Genomic DNA, 15411 nt, shown 5'->3' on the forward strand with positions numbered 1-15411 from the left:
TTTATCAAATGATGCAACGAGAAGTAAGGTAAATCAGGAGGCCAATTTGTAAGAACAAGATTATAAAAATGAAAACTTTTAAAAGACTCAAGAACTTTGATGAACACAATGATTAGCCCTGATTCCAGGGAACAAATAATGAAGACTACTACTCATATCCTGACCCAGAGGTGATGGACCAAATATGTATAATTAGACAACATTTTGGGACATAGGTAATACGAAAATTTGTTTTGCTTGACAATGCATTTTTTCTTTTTGTCAGTTGGTGGAAAGGAAAGGGAAAGAAAATAAATTCTTGTCATTTGAAAAAAATGGGTTAAAATTGAATTTATGAGCCAAATAATTCAGAGTGACACAAATACAGAGAACATGTCACTGCTTTCTCTTAAAGACTGGATTATGCATTTGAAGAGCTGGAGTCTGTTCACTCCCAAATGTTTGGGTGTTCATTTTGATAAAGGCAGCAAAGTTCTGAAGAGGCTGCTACCATAGACTCTGGGAAGAAGGCCAAGTAATGAGAGAGTGATCTTATGACTGCTATGCCATGCCTGAGTACTTGGAAATGTGTACTGTGCCTGGGGAGGCAACAGGTGGTCATAGATAGAGCGCCAGTCTTGGAGTCAGGAAGGCCTCGATTGAAGGCCTTCATCAACACATGCTAGCTACATGACATGGGCAGGTCATTTAGGCTCTCAGTGGCCCCACTAGACCAAACAATTTTTTTTTCAGATAACACACCACCTCCAACATGGCCACTGATCTCTGGATGCCAGCCCCAGTCTGCCTAATTGAGAACAGTAAGGGGCAACTGACAGTGAATCAAGAAGCAATGCAAGTGCTTGCTACAATGACCCAGCCTGTGGTGGTGGTGGCTATTGTGGGCCTCTACCGCACTGGCAAGTCCTACCTGATGAACAAGCTGGCAGGGCAAAAGTCAGGTAAGTGCATTAGGAAAGGCTGTGACACAACACTCCCACACACACTGAACGTTATCCATTCATGTGGGGTAAGTACTTTAGAGGTGATGGTGGTGATGATGATGATGATGATGATGATAAACTAGCATTTCTATGACCACTTCAAGGTTTGTGTGTTATCTCATTGGACTCTCAAAACTACCCTGGGAGGTTGGAAATATTATCATTCCCATTTTACAGGTGAGAAGCCAAGGCAGAGAGAGGTCACTTGTCTTGCTCAGGGTCACACAGCATATGTGTCTGAAGTAGGATTTGAACTCAGGTTTTCCTTGCCCTGAAGAACAAGGCCTCATTCTTAGCTTTCCTTCTTCCCTTCAGAGTGAGATGATGGAACCAAGCACAGCTTCCCTCCTTGTGGGAAGCTCTGCCTTAGTCGCTCCTTAGAAGATTCCTCTTATATTACAGCAGGAGCATAGAAGCACAGAGTTGGGTGAGACTCCAAAGGTCCCCTAGTCCTAACTCATAACTAAAAGTGGTACCTCTAAAATATCTCAGAATCATAGAATTTTAGAATTGGGAGGAACGTCAGAGGCCTCTCATCCTCTCTGCCTCTGAAAAGGATTCCTTATACAACCTAACCAACAAATAGCCAGGTGGTCCCTGAGCCCAGAGGGCAACAACTAGGAGAAATGCAGAGAAAAAGATTATCTATTCCCTACAAGGAAAGACATTCTCATCATCAGAGCCATCTTTAGGTAACAAAAGACTAACTCTAAAAGTAAAAGGTTCAAGGAAAGGGAACAAGTATTTACACAGGCCCAGGCACTCTGCTAAGCATTTTACCATCATTATGTCTTGATCTTCAACACCGCCCTGGGAGGTAGGAGTCATTATGCCATTTTATAGTGGAAGAAACTGAGGCACACATAGATTAACTGACTTGCCCAGGGTCACACAACTAATAAGTGTCTGAGGCTACATTTGAGCTCAGGTCTTCCTGACACGAGGCACCACCACTACCTCTATGGAGGATCATTCAAACAGCACAGAGTTGTCTTCCACAACGTTTCTGCAACCATAAAGTTCAGAAAAAAGAAATTGAAGTAGATATATAGTAACTAAGATATTCTATGAAGTAGGAGTTTTCACCTGAAATTAGTGAACTTTTAAAAAAATTTTGACAACTATATTTGAATACAATTAGTTTCCTTTCTAATCCTATGTATTTTATTTTATGCCTTTCAACATGTGCCAAAGGAGTCCAAAATATTAGAGAAAAAAGAGTGAAGAACATCTGCCATAAAGAGACGCAAAAAACAAATACAGAATAATTATATATGAAACCATAAGATTGGAACACTGTACAAGATAGAAAACCTCAAGAAATAACATAGAACTTAAACATTGGGACTCTTATCTCCCCCTCACCCAATCCATCCTACAAGTAGGGTGGAGGCAGTACCAGCAGTCATGTAGGTTTAACTTCCAGACATGGCTATGGTTGTTCTTGTCTGGGCCCCTCATGGCAGTAACTTGCCCTGAACCTGATGCTTGCTGTTAATAGACTCTGGATCCAGCCTACCTTTGCAGCCTTTCTGAACTGCTCATATCATTTCCTGTCCCTATCATTCCTCACACTATCTTTTATGTCTCCACCCCAGTCTCCACCAGGCAAAATCCTATTCATTTGGAGATCAGCTGAAATTCCACCTTCTCCACAAAGATTTCCCTGATCACCATTTCCAGAAGAATTCTACCCTCTAAGTTCATGTGGGCTTCCTACTTCACAGAGAAACTTTTCTAATTCATTTTGTGGTACTTGTCTTATCTTTCCTAAGAAACAGGAAGGTCTTTGAGGCATGGAACCACCTTCTGTTTTTCACAGTATCACCCGAAGTACCTAGAACAGTGACTAGCACAAAATAGGTGACCACTAAGTGTTTCTCGAATAATTTAAATGAATCAACAATTAAACAAATGCTGGGGATCCAAGGTCAAAAACGAAAAAGTCTCTGTCTTCCAGGAGCCTACATTTGATCGAGGGAGGTAACATGGATATGTACATACATACACACATACACACACATGTGTGTGTATGTGTGTATGTATGTATGTATATGTATATATATATATACACGTGTGTGGATATATGTGTATATATAGTATATGTATACTCACACATATATACATATATACATACATAGACATACATATATATACATATATACATATATACATATATACATATATACATATATACATACATATATACATATATATATATATATATATATATATATATATATATATATATATATATATATATATATATGCTGTTTGGGGAAGGAGGGCACTAGCAGCTGGAGAGATCAGGAAAAGTTTCATTTAGAAAGTAGAGATTGAACTGAGTCCTGGAGAATGTAAGAGATTCTGTGATGCAAAGGAGAAGAGGTAGTGCATTCCAGCCACAGAGGGAAGCCAGGATTAATGTACAGAGAAGGGGACTGAGTGTTATATGTAGCAAATAGCAAAGTCAGCAAGACTTGGCAATTAGTTGGAGATGTGGGGAGAAAAATGAGCGCTCTGAGGTAAAACCCCAATGAGTGGAAGGATGGGGCCATCCTCAACAGAAGCAGAAGCATTCAGAAGAGGGGTGGGTTGGGGGAAAGAATAATGAAACCTGTTTGGGGCATGTTGAATTTCAGATGCCCATGGGTATCAAAGGATGGATAAATTAATATGGAAATCATAAGGGAAACTTCCCTGGGTATTTCATCTGCGTGGTACAAGGAACTATCCTCAGTTGGAGTATTTGGCTTGTGGACCTAATTCCCATCTATCTAGTGACAATTTTTAACAAGACATAAAACACCAATTGTCCTGGATACAATCTCCTTGCCTCTGACTTTCCAGTGTTAAGAAAGAGCATGATAGAATAGCAAGAATGTTGGATCTGAAATCAGAGAACTTGGGTCCAAATTTCAGTCCTTCCATTTATCACCTGTGTGACTTTAGACAAAACATTTCACTTCTCTGGGCTTCCATTGCCTCACTGATCAAATAAGAGGTTTGGACCAAATGACCTTTAAGGTCCCTTCCAACTCTAGATCAAAAATTCTAAAGGTATATACTGTTCTCTTCCAATAAATGCTTAACATCACACAGCTAATGCACTGTTGGTGGAGTTGTGAACTGATCCAACCATTCTGGAGAGCAATTTGGAACTATGCCCAAAGGACAATCATACCCTCTCATCCAGCAATGCCATTACTAGGTCTGTATTCCAAAGAGATTATAAAGAAAGTTAAAGGGCCTACATGTAAAAAGTTATTTATACCAGCTCTTTTCATGGTGGCAAAGAATTGGAAATTGAGGGGATGCCCGTCAGTTGGGAAATGGCTAAACAAGCTATGATATACGAATGTAATGGAAAACTATTGTGCTATAAGAAATGATAAGCAGGCAGATTTCACAAAAACCTGCAAAGACTTACATGAACTGATGCTGAGTGAAGGGAACAGAACCAGGAGAACATTGTAAGAGCAACATTGTACAATGATCAACTAGGCTTAGCTCTTCTCAGCAACACAATGATCTAAGACATTTCCAAAGGACTCATGATGGAAAATGCTATCCACACCCAGAGAAGGAACTATGGAGTCCGAAAGCAGATTGAAGCATACTATTTTCATTTTGGGTGGGGAGAGTGTTTTGTCGTTTTTTCCCTTTTGTTCTATTTCCTCTCTGATCAAACAAGAGGTTTGAACCAGATTGTCTTTAAAGTCTTTCACAACATAACTAGTGGGAAAATATGTTTAACATGATTGCACATGTATAAAATATATCAGATTACTTGCTACCCTCAGAAGGCGAAGGAGAGAGGAGAGAAAAAAATTTGAAACTCCAAATCTTATAAAAAGTGAATATTGAAAACTACCTTTACATGTAATATGAAAAAATAAAATACTATTTACAATTTTTAAAAGAATCCCTTTTACAATATACCTTAAAAATTACACAGCTGTACCAGTTCCCTGGACACTCATCAAATATGAGAGTCCCCAGACTGTTCTATGCTCATCTCTCCAAACTCCTGTGCAGGTTTCTCCCTTGGCTCTACAGTGCAGTCTCACACCAAGGGCATCTGGATGTGGTGTGTTCCTCATCCCAAGAAACCAAATCACACTCTTCTTCTACTGGACACGGAAGGCCTGGGTGATGTGGAGAAGGTAAGAAGGAAAGACATAGTTCATGTGTGAAAATGAAGGAGAGCATGTTAGTATTATTCCAGGTCTTAGGCCTGCAAAAACCCAAGGGAGATGGATTTTCATCTAGTACATAAGGATGCTAATCCAGGAGCTGACATGGGAGTGGAAAGGTATCAGGCAACGAGGTCAAGAAATGTGTTCTGATTTCTAGGGTGACAATAAGAATGATGGGTGGATCTTTGCCCTGGCTGTGCTACTGAGCAGCACCCTTGTCTACAACAGCATGGGCACCATCAACCAGCAGGCCATGGACCAGCTACAGTATCCTTTCTGTGATCCAGGGCAAGAGCCAAGCCCAAGGAGACACCTCCATTCTGTCCCTGACATTGCTCCCTAAAACCTGTGGCCTATTGAACTAAGGGCAAGAGAGAGAGACCAAAAAAAAAAAAAGATTAAGAAAGGCTCATATGCTATTATGAAAACAGGACAACAGACATACCAAGACATTGTCAGGAGGTATAACTTCCCCTACTTCTCTGCTAACTCCAGGACAAAGTGCAAATTCTCCTTGTCCTAGGGTCTCTTGGCCCTAGTGCCCAGGCACTGGCTCAACTACATGGCTTCCAAGTTAGACAGGATTGAAGAGCACCAATAAATTAATTAATATAAAATAATACTTATTATTAAATACAAATATTTTGCACCTATCATATGTCTGGTACTGTACTAAGTGCTGGGTATTACAAAAAGAGGCCAAAGACAGTCCCTGCCCTCAAGGGGCTCACAATCTAATGGAGGAAGACAGGAAGACAACAAACAAATAAATACATACAAACCATATGCAGGATAAAGAGGACATAATTAATAAAAGGGAGACACTAGAATTAAGTGGTTAGTAAAAGCTTCCTGAAGAAGACAGGACTTAAAGGAAGCCAGGAAAGCCAGTAAGGGCAGTTAAGGAGGGAGAGCATTCCAGACATGGGAGTGGGGGGTGACAGTCAGAGAAAATGCCCAAAGCTGGAGCATCTTGTGCATGGAAGAAGACCTGGAACAAAGTTCATGGAACAAAGACTTGACATATAAGGAATTATCATAGCTTCCGAACTTGACCTTTAAAGGGGATAGAGAAAGGAACACACTGAAAGGGATGGTGGAATTGCACAGACTCAAGAGACTTAAGCATCCACAAAGCCCCTCCAGACACCCCCATGCACTGAGGAGCCTGGGTCAGATAGAAACCCCAAATGCCCACGGAAGCACAGACCTCACTGTTACTACTCAAGTAGGGAAATTCAGAAAACGTGTACTGAGGAATGACGAGAAGACACAAATTCATGACAGTAAGAAGCCACCTCATGGACCTTGCCTATGCCAGTACTAGAGAAGAGAGAAAGAAGGGAACAAGTACCCATTAAGTGTCTACTCTGGGCCAACCATTTGTGCTAAAGAAGCACTTTACAAATATTTCCTTTTAATCTTCACAACAGCCCGGAAGGTAGGTGCTATTTTTATCCTCATTTCCCAATTGAGGAAACTGAGGAAGAGGGTAAGTGACTTGTCCAGAGTCACACAGCTACTAAGTGTCTGAGGTAGGATTTGAACTGAGGTCTTCCTGACTCCAGGTCTAATTGCTCTACCCACCTGCAACCTAGCTGCCTAGAAAGACTAGCACAGCAGAGAGTCATAGGCAGAACAAATTTGACCTGGTGCTCTCTCCCTTTCCTAGGAGCATGAATAACATAGACTATGCAAGGCCTGGGGCAATGGGATGGATTCCCCAGTAACCGAGTTCTTTACTATGAGGAAAGTGGGCCCATCAGGAGGAGAAAGGACAAGTAGGAGGTCAACCCTCTGGCCAACCCAAGTTCTTCACCCAAAGGGATGGAAGGGAGGGGATCACAGCTTCCTTCACTGTTTGGGAGCCAGGCATGAATCTTTTGCACTTCTTGTCAGGTTAATAAAGCCTGTTAGCCTAATGCTTGCAAGCGAAATGAAGCCCCTGTTGAAAGCAAAATGAGCCAAATAATGACATTCCCAGGGACAGGAGAAGGCTATTTTGTGAGCAACTCTCTAAAATTATGGCTGGGCAGATCACTCAGGAGCCAAGTTAAAAACTGAGAGCACCGGCCCTAGAACCAGGAAGACCTGAGTTCAAATCCAGCCTCAGACACTTGACACAGTTACTACCTGTGTGACCTTGGGCAAGACACTTAACCCCAATTGCCCTGCCTTCCCCCCTGCAAAAACAAAACTGACACATGGAATATGTCGCTTCACAGCCAAGTGGGAAATAAATGATTTGAGAGAAATGAAAGAGTGAGGGCTCTCAGGAATTAAAGAAGGGGAGCTCCTTCTCTTTTCTTACTAATTTTCCTTAATTCATCATCCAGCTATGTGACAGAGCTGACAGAACGAGTGAGAGTTAAGTACTCCCCTAGTACAGCTGAGAAGGAAGACTCAACTCACTTTGTAAACTTCTTTCCAGACTTTGTGTGGACTGTGCGTGATTTCACCTTAGAGCTCAAAATCAATGGACAGCCCATCACCTCTGATGAGTACCTGGAGAAGGCACTAAAACTCAAAGAAGGTCTCAGAAACAGGCTTGGATAATGTCCGGGGGCAAGAAGTCAGGGACACCTTCTGTAGAATCTGATTTTCTGTTCTGAATTTAAATTTATCCAGTTAAGGTCCTTGGCTATTTGGACAGACTATATCATTCGCTGCTTGGCTGGGATCCACATGACTATGCAGACCTAGAATAAGTTCTTTTTCCTTAGTCTTTCTTTATGTTTAATCATTCATCACTTTACCCACTTGGGGGAGAGGAGGGCTGCTACTAAGAGAAAGGACTGAGAACATCTCAAAGCTCAACTTTAATGGGGTAACATATAAATCCTCCTCACTCCCCTCCCGTCCCCTCTGCCTTCCCTCCCCTCTCCTCCCCCTTCCTTCCACTCCCCTGTTCCCCCTTCCCTCAGGTACCAGTGATGAAGTTCACATGTTCAATTTACCCCGGCAATGTATCCACCAATTCTTTCCCAAGAAGAAATGCTTTATCTTTGCACCACCCACCTATGGGAAGAAGCTTGCCCAGCTTGAGAAACTTCATGACAGTGAACTAGAGGCTGACTTTGTTGAACAAACTGAAAACTTCTGCTCCTACATCTTGCAATACTCCAGAGTAAAAACTGTCCAGGGAGGTATCACAGTCAATGGGCCCCGTGAGTACTTTCTCTCCTTACTATATGTCCTTAAAGGACTTTTCTTCTGCTGTTGTTTAAGGAAAAGAAGGGGGGGGGAGGTGTGAAAGAGAGGCACACTGAAGGTAGTCACTGATATCCAACTTAATTTGTTGGTATCTGACTAATCACATGTCCCATTTATCAAAGATTGGGTAGCTGGGTAAAAGCACTGGATTTGGAGTCAGGAAGACGTGAGCTCAAATCCTGCTTTAGACAATTACTAACTGGGTGACCCTGGGCAAGTCACATACATTCTCTTAGCCTCAGCTCTCTCATGTAAATGGGGATAATAACAGTACCTACCTCACCAGATTGTTTTGAAGCTCAAATGAAATCATATGTACAGCGCTTGGCAAACCTTAAAGTACCATACCGAAGCTATTAGTTATTATTACTATCGTCATTATCATCGTTATCATTAATTGCTGAAAGAACTTTACAGGTTCCTATCCATGGTCTTTCGTTATCACCATTTAGGACACTTCTTGCTCCCATACCAAAAAGCTTCCTGAAAGTTTCACAGAATCATAAAATGCTAGAGTAGGAAAGGGCTCATTTGAAAACCTTCAGGACTCTATGTCCAAGGCTTTCCCAATGGTGCAATAACTAAGATATAACGAAAAGTGAAGTGTGCATACCCATTATTTAGCATGATAGGTCCTGACTCTTCTCCTAATGGTTCTGACCTCTTCCACCTTTCTTGTCGCTATAGGTCTAGAGAACCTCATCCTGATCTATGTCGAGGCCATCACCAGTGGAGATATGCCCTGTATTGAGAATGCAGTCCTGACACTGGCTCAAATAGAGAATTCAGCTGCAGTTCAAAGGGCCCTTACACACTATGAAGAGATGATGAACAAAAGGGTCCAGTTCCCCACAGAAACCCTTCAGGAGTTGTTGGACATACATGCCATCTGTGAGAAGGAAGCCATTGAAGTCTTCATCAAGGATTCTTTCAAGGATGTGGACCAGAAATTCCAGAACGAATTGGCGGTACTTTAGCTACTCTTAGTCATGACAAAGGAGAATGGGCCCAGAAAGGAAAAAGAGGGATCTTTCTCAGTAAGCAATAGCTTACTACACTCTAAGGTCATGGTCTTCAGTCTTCATGTGACCCTGAAACTTCATTTGCAACCTTCTTTAATTATAGTAGCCACATGGCAATTATTTTCTCTAAAGATCCTACTACAGGGATTTCTAACCTGGGGTTCTGTGAACTTACTTTTTAAAATAGTGTAATAACTGTATATCAGTATCATTTCTTTTCTTTGTCATCATGTACTTCATGCATTAAAAAAATTATCTGAGAAGAGGCCCAAAGGCTTCATCAGACTGCCAAAGGGCCTGGAAAGGAAAACAAGGCTCTTCCTGAGAAGAACAGCTTAATAGAGTCTAAGGTCATAGTCTTCAGTCAGTCATGTGACCCTGAAAGTCCATTTGGGACCTCCTTGAAATAAAAGAGTCACATGGCAACTGTTTTCTAAAAGATGCTGGTTGCCGATGAAATTGGAATACATTTATTATTAATTTTGCGAAATCGAAGGTTACACATGAAAGAATTTGAAGAATTAAGGATTTTAGTCTAAGGCAAAGATAATAAGGGAAAGGGGCTTTAGGAAATTACATGCGATCCAGGCTGATTTGCCCTCTTCCCATGATCTTTAAGATCTCTTAGGAGGATACTATAAAAGCATATCTACAACCAGGGTGTTATCCTGCTCAGAATGCCTCTGAACATGCATGGGGGGAGGGGGGAAAGATTTTTTTAAGAATCCATTTCTGAAATCCTGATAAGCTCCTGATATTCTCCCAACTGTAGCCTTTTCACTTCATTTCCTTTATATTGCTCTAAAGAGTCAGCTAGAAGCCAAGCGAGATGCCTTTTGTAACCAGAACCTGAATGAGTCGGCACAGCGGTGCAGAGCTTTGCTTCAGGATATTTCCAGGCCTCTGGAGGAAGGGGTGAAGCAGGGGTTCTTCTCTAAACCAGGGGGCTATGGTCTCTTTCTGCAGAAGAAGCAAGAGCTCATAGAGAAGTACAAGGAGCAGCCCAGGAAGGGGGTACAGGTAAATCCCTGCATTAGTGATTGATTCATGGTAGAGGTGAAGGGGGCACTTTAGGAGGCATTTCCAAGCCCTGAGGTGAACGACAGTAATGCCAAATGGAATGGCCCACTGTCAAGGCCAATGTCACCTTACCAGACAACCTCTGACTTTACCCCAACAGCTTCATTTCCCTTTTGCAATTCACTATCTTCCCATTGCCAGGCTGAGGAGACTCTGCAGGAATACCTGAAGTCCAAGGAAGATGTAGCTAAAATGATTGAACAGACAGATCAAGCACTCACAGCAAAAGAAAAGGAGATTGCTGGTAAGGAACATGTAAGCCAGACATTAGATAGTCAGGGAAGCCTAAAGCATTGTCATTGAAAACAACTTAGTTTCTCTGGGACTTTAGAATTCAGCAAAGGATCTTTCCCGGTTCCAAAACTTTGTCCATTTCTTGGTACACATCCACTGGTGACCTTGGTGAAGAAGGACGGGTGAAAGCTGCAAGAAGTCTGATCTGTGAAATAGATGCACTAACGGGCATGGATGAAAGTTTGCTGGGGGACATGTGATCTTTCTTGTGACCTAAGTGCCCCTGATCTTTCATCCTCTGCAGCAGAGAGGATGAGGGCTCAAGATGCAGAGGCCGCGGCAAGGCAACTGGAGGAAATGCAGAAGAGACACCAGGAGGTGCAGGAGCAGAAGAAGAAAAGCCACCTGGATAATGTGAAGGAAGTACCTGCGAGGGTGGAGGCTGAGGTGAACCGCTGGCGCAAGCGCGTGAGGAAGCTCTTCTGAAATGCCAGGTATCTGTCCAATGGCTCAGCCGATGCTTCATAGACTTTTAAACATGCATTTTTAAAGATTTTCAGGATTTAAAGATGTGCCCTCACCAAGGTAGAGTATCAAGGAACTATCTGCAGTGCTTTTATTCCTAGAAACCATGTCACTATTAAGGCAATTCATAATTGCATCAACTTTTTTGGCTATGATATATCACACTAGACAGTGAAATGGTGGTCCACTAAGACTCCAATATCTTCTTCCAACTGTTAACCATGCCTTTCCTCTCTTGTCAATTTCTTAAATCCAAGTATAAAACCTTGCATTGATGCTTTGATCCCTATTAAATAATGGAGAAGAGAGATATTGATGAGGAGAGGCACTGTTCCATAGTGGGTAGAGATCTGACGTCAGAGCCAGTAGGACTTGGGTTCAAGCCCTGTGGCTAACCAGCCTTTAGCATAGGGCCTGGCACATAGTGGGTGCTTAATAAATGTTTGTTGACTCACCAACTATAATACATCCTAGCTAAGTTACCCTGGGCAAGTCACTCAGTGCTTGAGACAACTCTCTAAGACTTGTGATGTGGGTTCTCTGTGGACTCCCTCCAGCTGCCTTCTACACCCGATCCTGTTTTCCTTCTCCCCTGACCTTGGGTCAGCTTGTGATTGAAGCTGAGGCATCATCCCATCTTCCTCCCTTTTCAGCCCAGCCCAGGCCCTAGGAGAGCGCCCCTGCAAGTTGTTGAGGGGTCCAGAAAGCTGGTTCCCTGGCTAATGTTGACTTTGTCTCTTTCTAGGACTTGCTCTCAAACCCCATTTGTTTCTCATCAGAAACAGGAAGAAAGGAGGATTCGGTGCCCCAAAGTGCTCCCGTTTCAGCATCTGATCCAATCTCTCCATGGCAAGAAGGAGCACCCTCAAGGAAAAGAAGCTGTGTCATGTGGTGAAGTCTTGGAGCTTTCCCTCTTGCTCACCCTGACCTACAGCAACATTTGAAGGGGAAGCTTTAGAACTGAGGATATTCAGCACTTGACTAAAGTTTCTAAGATTACAATAATACCCTACGCTCGTATAACACTGCAGTTTACAAAGGCGAGGCATGAGTGGTAATGGCAAAACAAAGGTCTAATTATTCTGCAAATAGAAACTGAGTCTCGACTTTGAATGACCTGAGTTCAAATGCTACCTTGGACAATTCCTAGCTATGTGGCCCTGGGTGAGTCATCCTACCTCAGTTTCCTCCAGTGTGAAATCAGGATAATAGTACCTACCCTCCAGAGTTGTTGTAAGGATCAAATTAGACAGTAATAGAATGATCCGCATAGTACCTGGCATACAGTAGGTACTTAATAAAGGCTTGTTTCCTTCCAAATATCTAGTTTGGTCTTTGTGTACTAAATGGAAACCATTCTCATATCCAAAAACCTACTGATTTTCCCTAAAGATCCATCAATTGTTTTCAGGCTAGGGATATGGAGTATGCTTGAACCTGGATATTTAATCTTCAGACATCTATGTTGGTAAATTTTTAGTTTTCTTCAATAAAGTTGGAGTCTTATTATTTAAAAGATTGACACACAGGGCACTATTCAAAAAAATAGTTCTGTATGCATAAAAGTACATTTGTAATGTACTGCCCCATTCATAACCAGCAATCTAGTTACTGACAGGAGCAGAAAATGAACTTCTGTGTAAAGCAAAAGAATCAAATCTGCTTATCAGGTATGCAAAATCTTTCCCCTTTCACACGTTAACAATCTGATTGCTGAAAGAAGCAAAAGGGGACTTTTGTGCATAAAAAAACACAAAAATTCATATGTAGAGATACAGTTTTTCCTTTAATATACGAGAAGAAACTCAGATAGTTTGGAGAACAGAAAAAAGAACCCCACCTCAGATAATGGACTGAGAGGAGCTGTTTGAGACAGAGAAACAACTGAAGTTGAAGAACACTGTGGTCCCTCAGCTCACTTGCAGGTGACTGTTTTTAGAGTGTGAGTGGTTAGAATACAAAGAGATGAAGCAAGTAACTGAGGACAGCAGGGAAATCAGATAAGGACTATTGATTATATAACTAACAGAATATTGGATTTCATGAGTTTTTACACCACAAGGGAAAAATGAGTCACTGACTACCTCAAGAAACTCTGAAATGAGTCAGGAGAATAGCTAGGAAGATGTCAGAAGAGAATGCCCTTGGTAGTAACTGACACCAAGAAGAGTGAGAAGGCATGGACCTGGAGGGATTTCATGGCAAATGGGGGAAAAATCATCATGGAGGGAGATAAAAAATGCTATCCACCTCCAAAGAGAAAACTGGTGAACTCTGGAAGCAGATTAAAGCATACTTTTTAAACTTTCTTTTTTTTTCTTGTTTTCTATCTGTTTTCTTTTGAAACATAGCCATAGAATATAGAAATATATATAACTTAGAGAAATATGTTTTGCATGATTTCATATATGTGTGCATTGCATAACTGATATCATATTGCTTACTTTCACATGGGTGAAGAAGGGGAAGGAGAGAATTGGAACTCAAAATTTTAAAAAAGGTTAAAAATTTTCAGAATTAATTGGGAAATATTTAATGAAATAAATAAAAATATGTCTTTTAAAAGAAGTTGGTGTGAATTAGAAATAGTACTTCCAGATCTTGAACAATATTATAAGGCAGGAGTCATTAAACTAACTGATATTGATTTTAAAATAGAGGCAGGTCAATAAAACAGACTGGACAAACAAGAATCAGGAAAATATAGAACTCAGCAACCCATTGTTCAATAAATCAGAAAACATAAATTACTTAGGAGTACAACTATATTTGATTCAAAAAACCTTGTTAGATACCTGGAAAACAATCAGGTAGAAACCGGCCTTTTATCAACACCTTATATCATATTCCACAATACTTTAGATAAATCACCTTAAATTAAAAATCATACTATAAAAATATTAGGAAAAAAGCAGATAACATACCTTTTGCAGCTATAGGTAGGAAATATATTCTTAACCAAACAAGAGATAGAGGAAATTACAAAAGATAAAAATACATACTTTGGTTACATGAAATTGAAAAACTTTTGCATAAGCAAAATTAATGCGCCTAGGTTCAGAAGGGAAGTAGCCAAATGGGGGGAGGCGGGAAATCTTTGTATTAAATTTTTCTGATAAGGTTTTGGTGTCTAAGATACATAATCAACGGATATACATAAGACCAAAAACTATTCCCCAATGTTGTTTCCTTTATTTTCTAAGAGAACCAATGACATCCTGGGGTGATAGCTTGACTTGTGCATGGATTGGATTTAAGTGAGAAAGGATTACACAAAGTCAAGAGCCTTGCTCTCTCTTCCAGAGCTCTCAAAGTCCACAGGCAAGACAAAAGCCAAGACAACTGGAAATGGCCCAGCATGCAGAGGATGACCTTGGCATCTCTGATGTTGACCAAGCTCTAGGCACTCTCCAGCACCTGCTTCAACTACTTTCATGGTCATTGGAACATTTCACCACTGTCAAAGAATACGAACATACAGTTCTCCAAAGAAGAATTGCACAATATTAATTACCAAAGGAGAAAAAGTTCCAGATCATTAATAACAAAAGAAATGCAAAATAAAACAACTCTAATGTTTCGTCTCACATCCTACAAGTTGGCAAAAAAAAAAAAGACAAAAGATAGGAATAGTCAGTACTGGTGGGATGATAGGAAGATAGGGACTCTAGTACATTGTTGGTGAATCAGTACAATCATTCTGGAAAGCAATTTGAAATTATACAAAGTGACTAAAATATCCATACCCTTTGACCCAAGTATTCTACTACTAGTCATATCCAATGTAGGCCACTGCTAAGAAGAAAGCTCCATAGATACTAAAATGTTTATAGCAGCATCTATTGTGATAGAAAACAACTAGAAACAAAATAAATGCCCATCAATGTGAGAAATGCTAAACAAATTGGGGTACACGGATGCAATGGAACATCATCATGTCATAAGAAATTACAAAAGTGATTAATACTGGGAAGAAAGGAAAAATGCACATGAACTACTGCAGAGTGAAATAAGCTAAGCCCCAAAGACAATATATATACGGTCTACAACCATGTAAATGAACCAAAGAAAAAATATGAGAAGACATTCCTAGCCCACTTCTTTGTAGAAGTGAAATATCCACAAGCATGATGCCTATTTTTAGACATTTGGGGT

General features: G+C 40.9%; 1 protein-coding gene across 1 annotated transcript; it reads left to right on the forward strand.

Annotated features, from left to right (window-relative positions):
- The first annotated feature begins 751 nt into the window (after positions 1 to 751).
- On the forward strand, positions 752 to 12347 carry LOC118848803 (guanylate-binding protein 1-like). The gene is made up of 10 exons (XM_036757829.1): positions 752 to 941; positions 5022 to 5149; positions 5340 to 5449; positions 7519 to 7715; positions 8107 to 8349; positions 9083 to 9363; positions 10225 to 10437; positions 10639 to 10741; positions 11036 to 11225; positions 12002 to 12347. Exons 1-9 carry the CDS (start codon positions 752 to 754, stop codon positions 11215 to 11217), a joined length of 1647 nt encoding a protein of 548 aa, XP_036613724.1. The 3' UTR covers positions 11218 to 11225; positions 12002 to 12347.
- Positions 12348 to 15411: the final 3064 nt, after the last annotated feature.

This window comes from Trichosurus vulpecula, chromosome 4 (assembly GCF_011100635.1).
Source record: "Trichosurus vulpecula isolate mTriVul1 chromosome 4, mTriVul1.pri, whole genome shotgun sequence".
Classification (NCBI taxonomy): domain Eukaryota; kingdom Metazoa; phylum Chordata; class Mammalia; order Diprotodontia; family Phalangeridae; genus Trichosurus; species Trichosurus vulpecula.

Bases quoted from the DNA above. Each gene is read 5' to 3' on its own strand.
- LOC118848803 (XM_036757829.1), top strand. From the start codon at position 752: ATGGCCACTGATCTCTGGATGCCAGCCCCAGTCTGCCTAATTGAGAAC. The intron at 8,350-9,082 runs GTGAGTACTTTC...TTGTCGCTATAG, and splicing joins TATCACAGTCAATGGGCCCC to GTCTAGAGAACCTCATCCTG. The intron at 10,742-11,035 runs GTAAGGAACATG...CATCCTCTGCAG, and splicing joins AAAAGAAAAGGAGATTGCTG to CAGAGAGGATGAGGGCTCAA.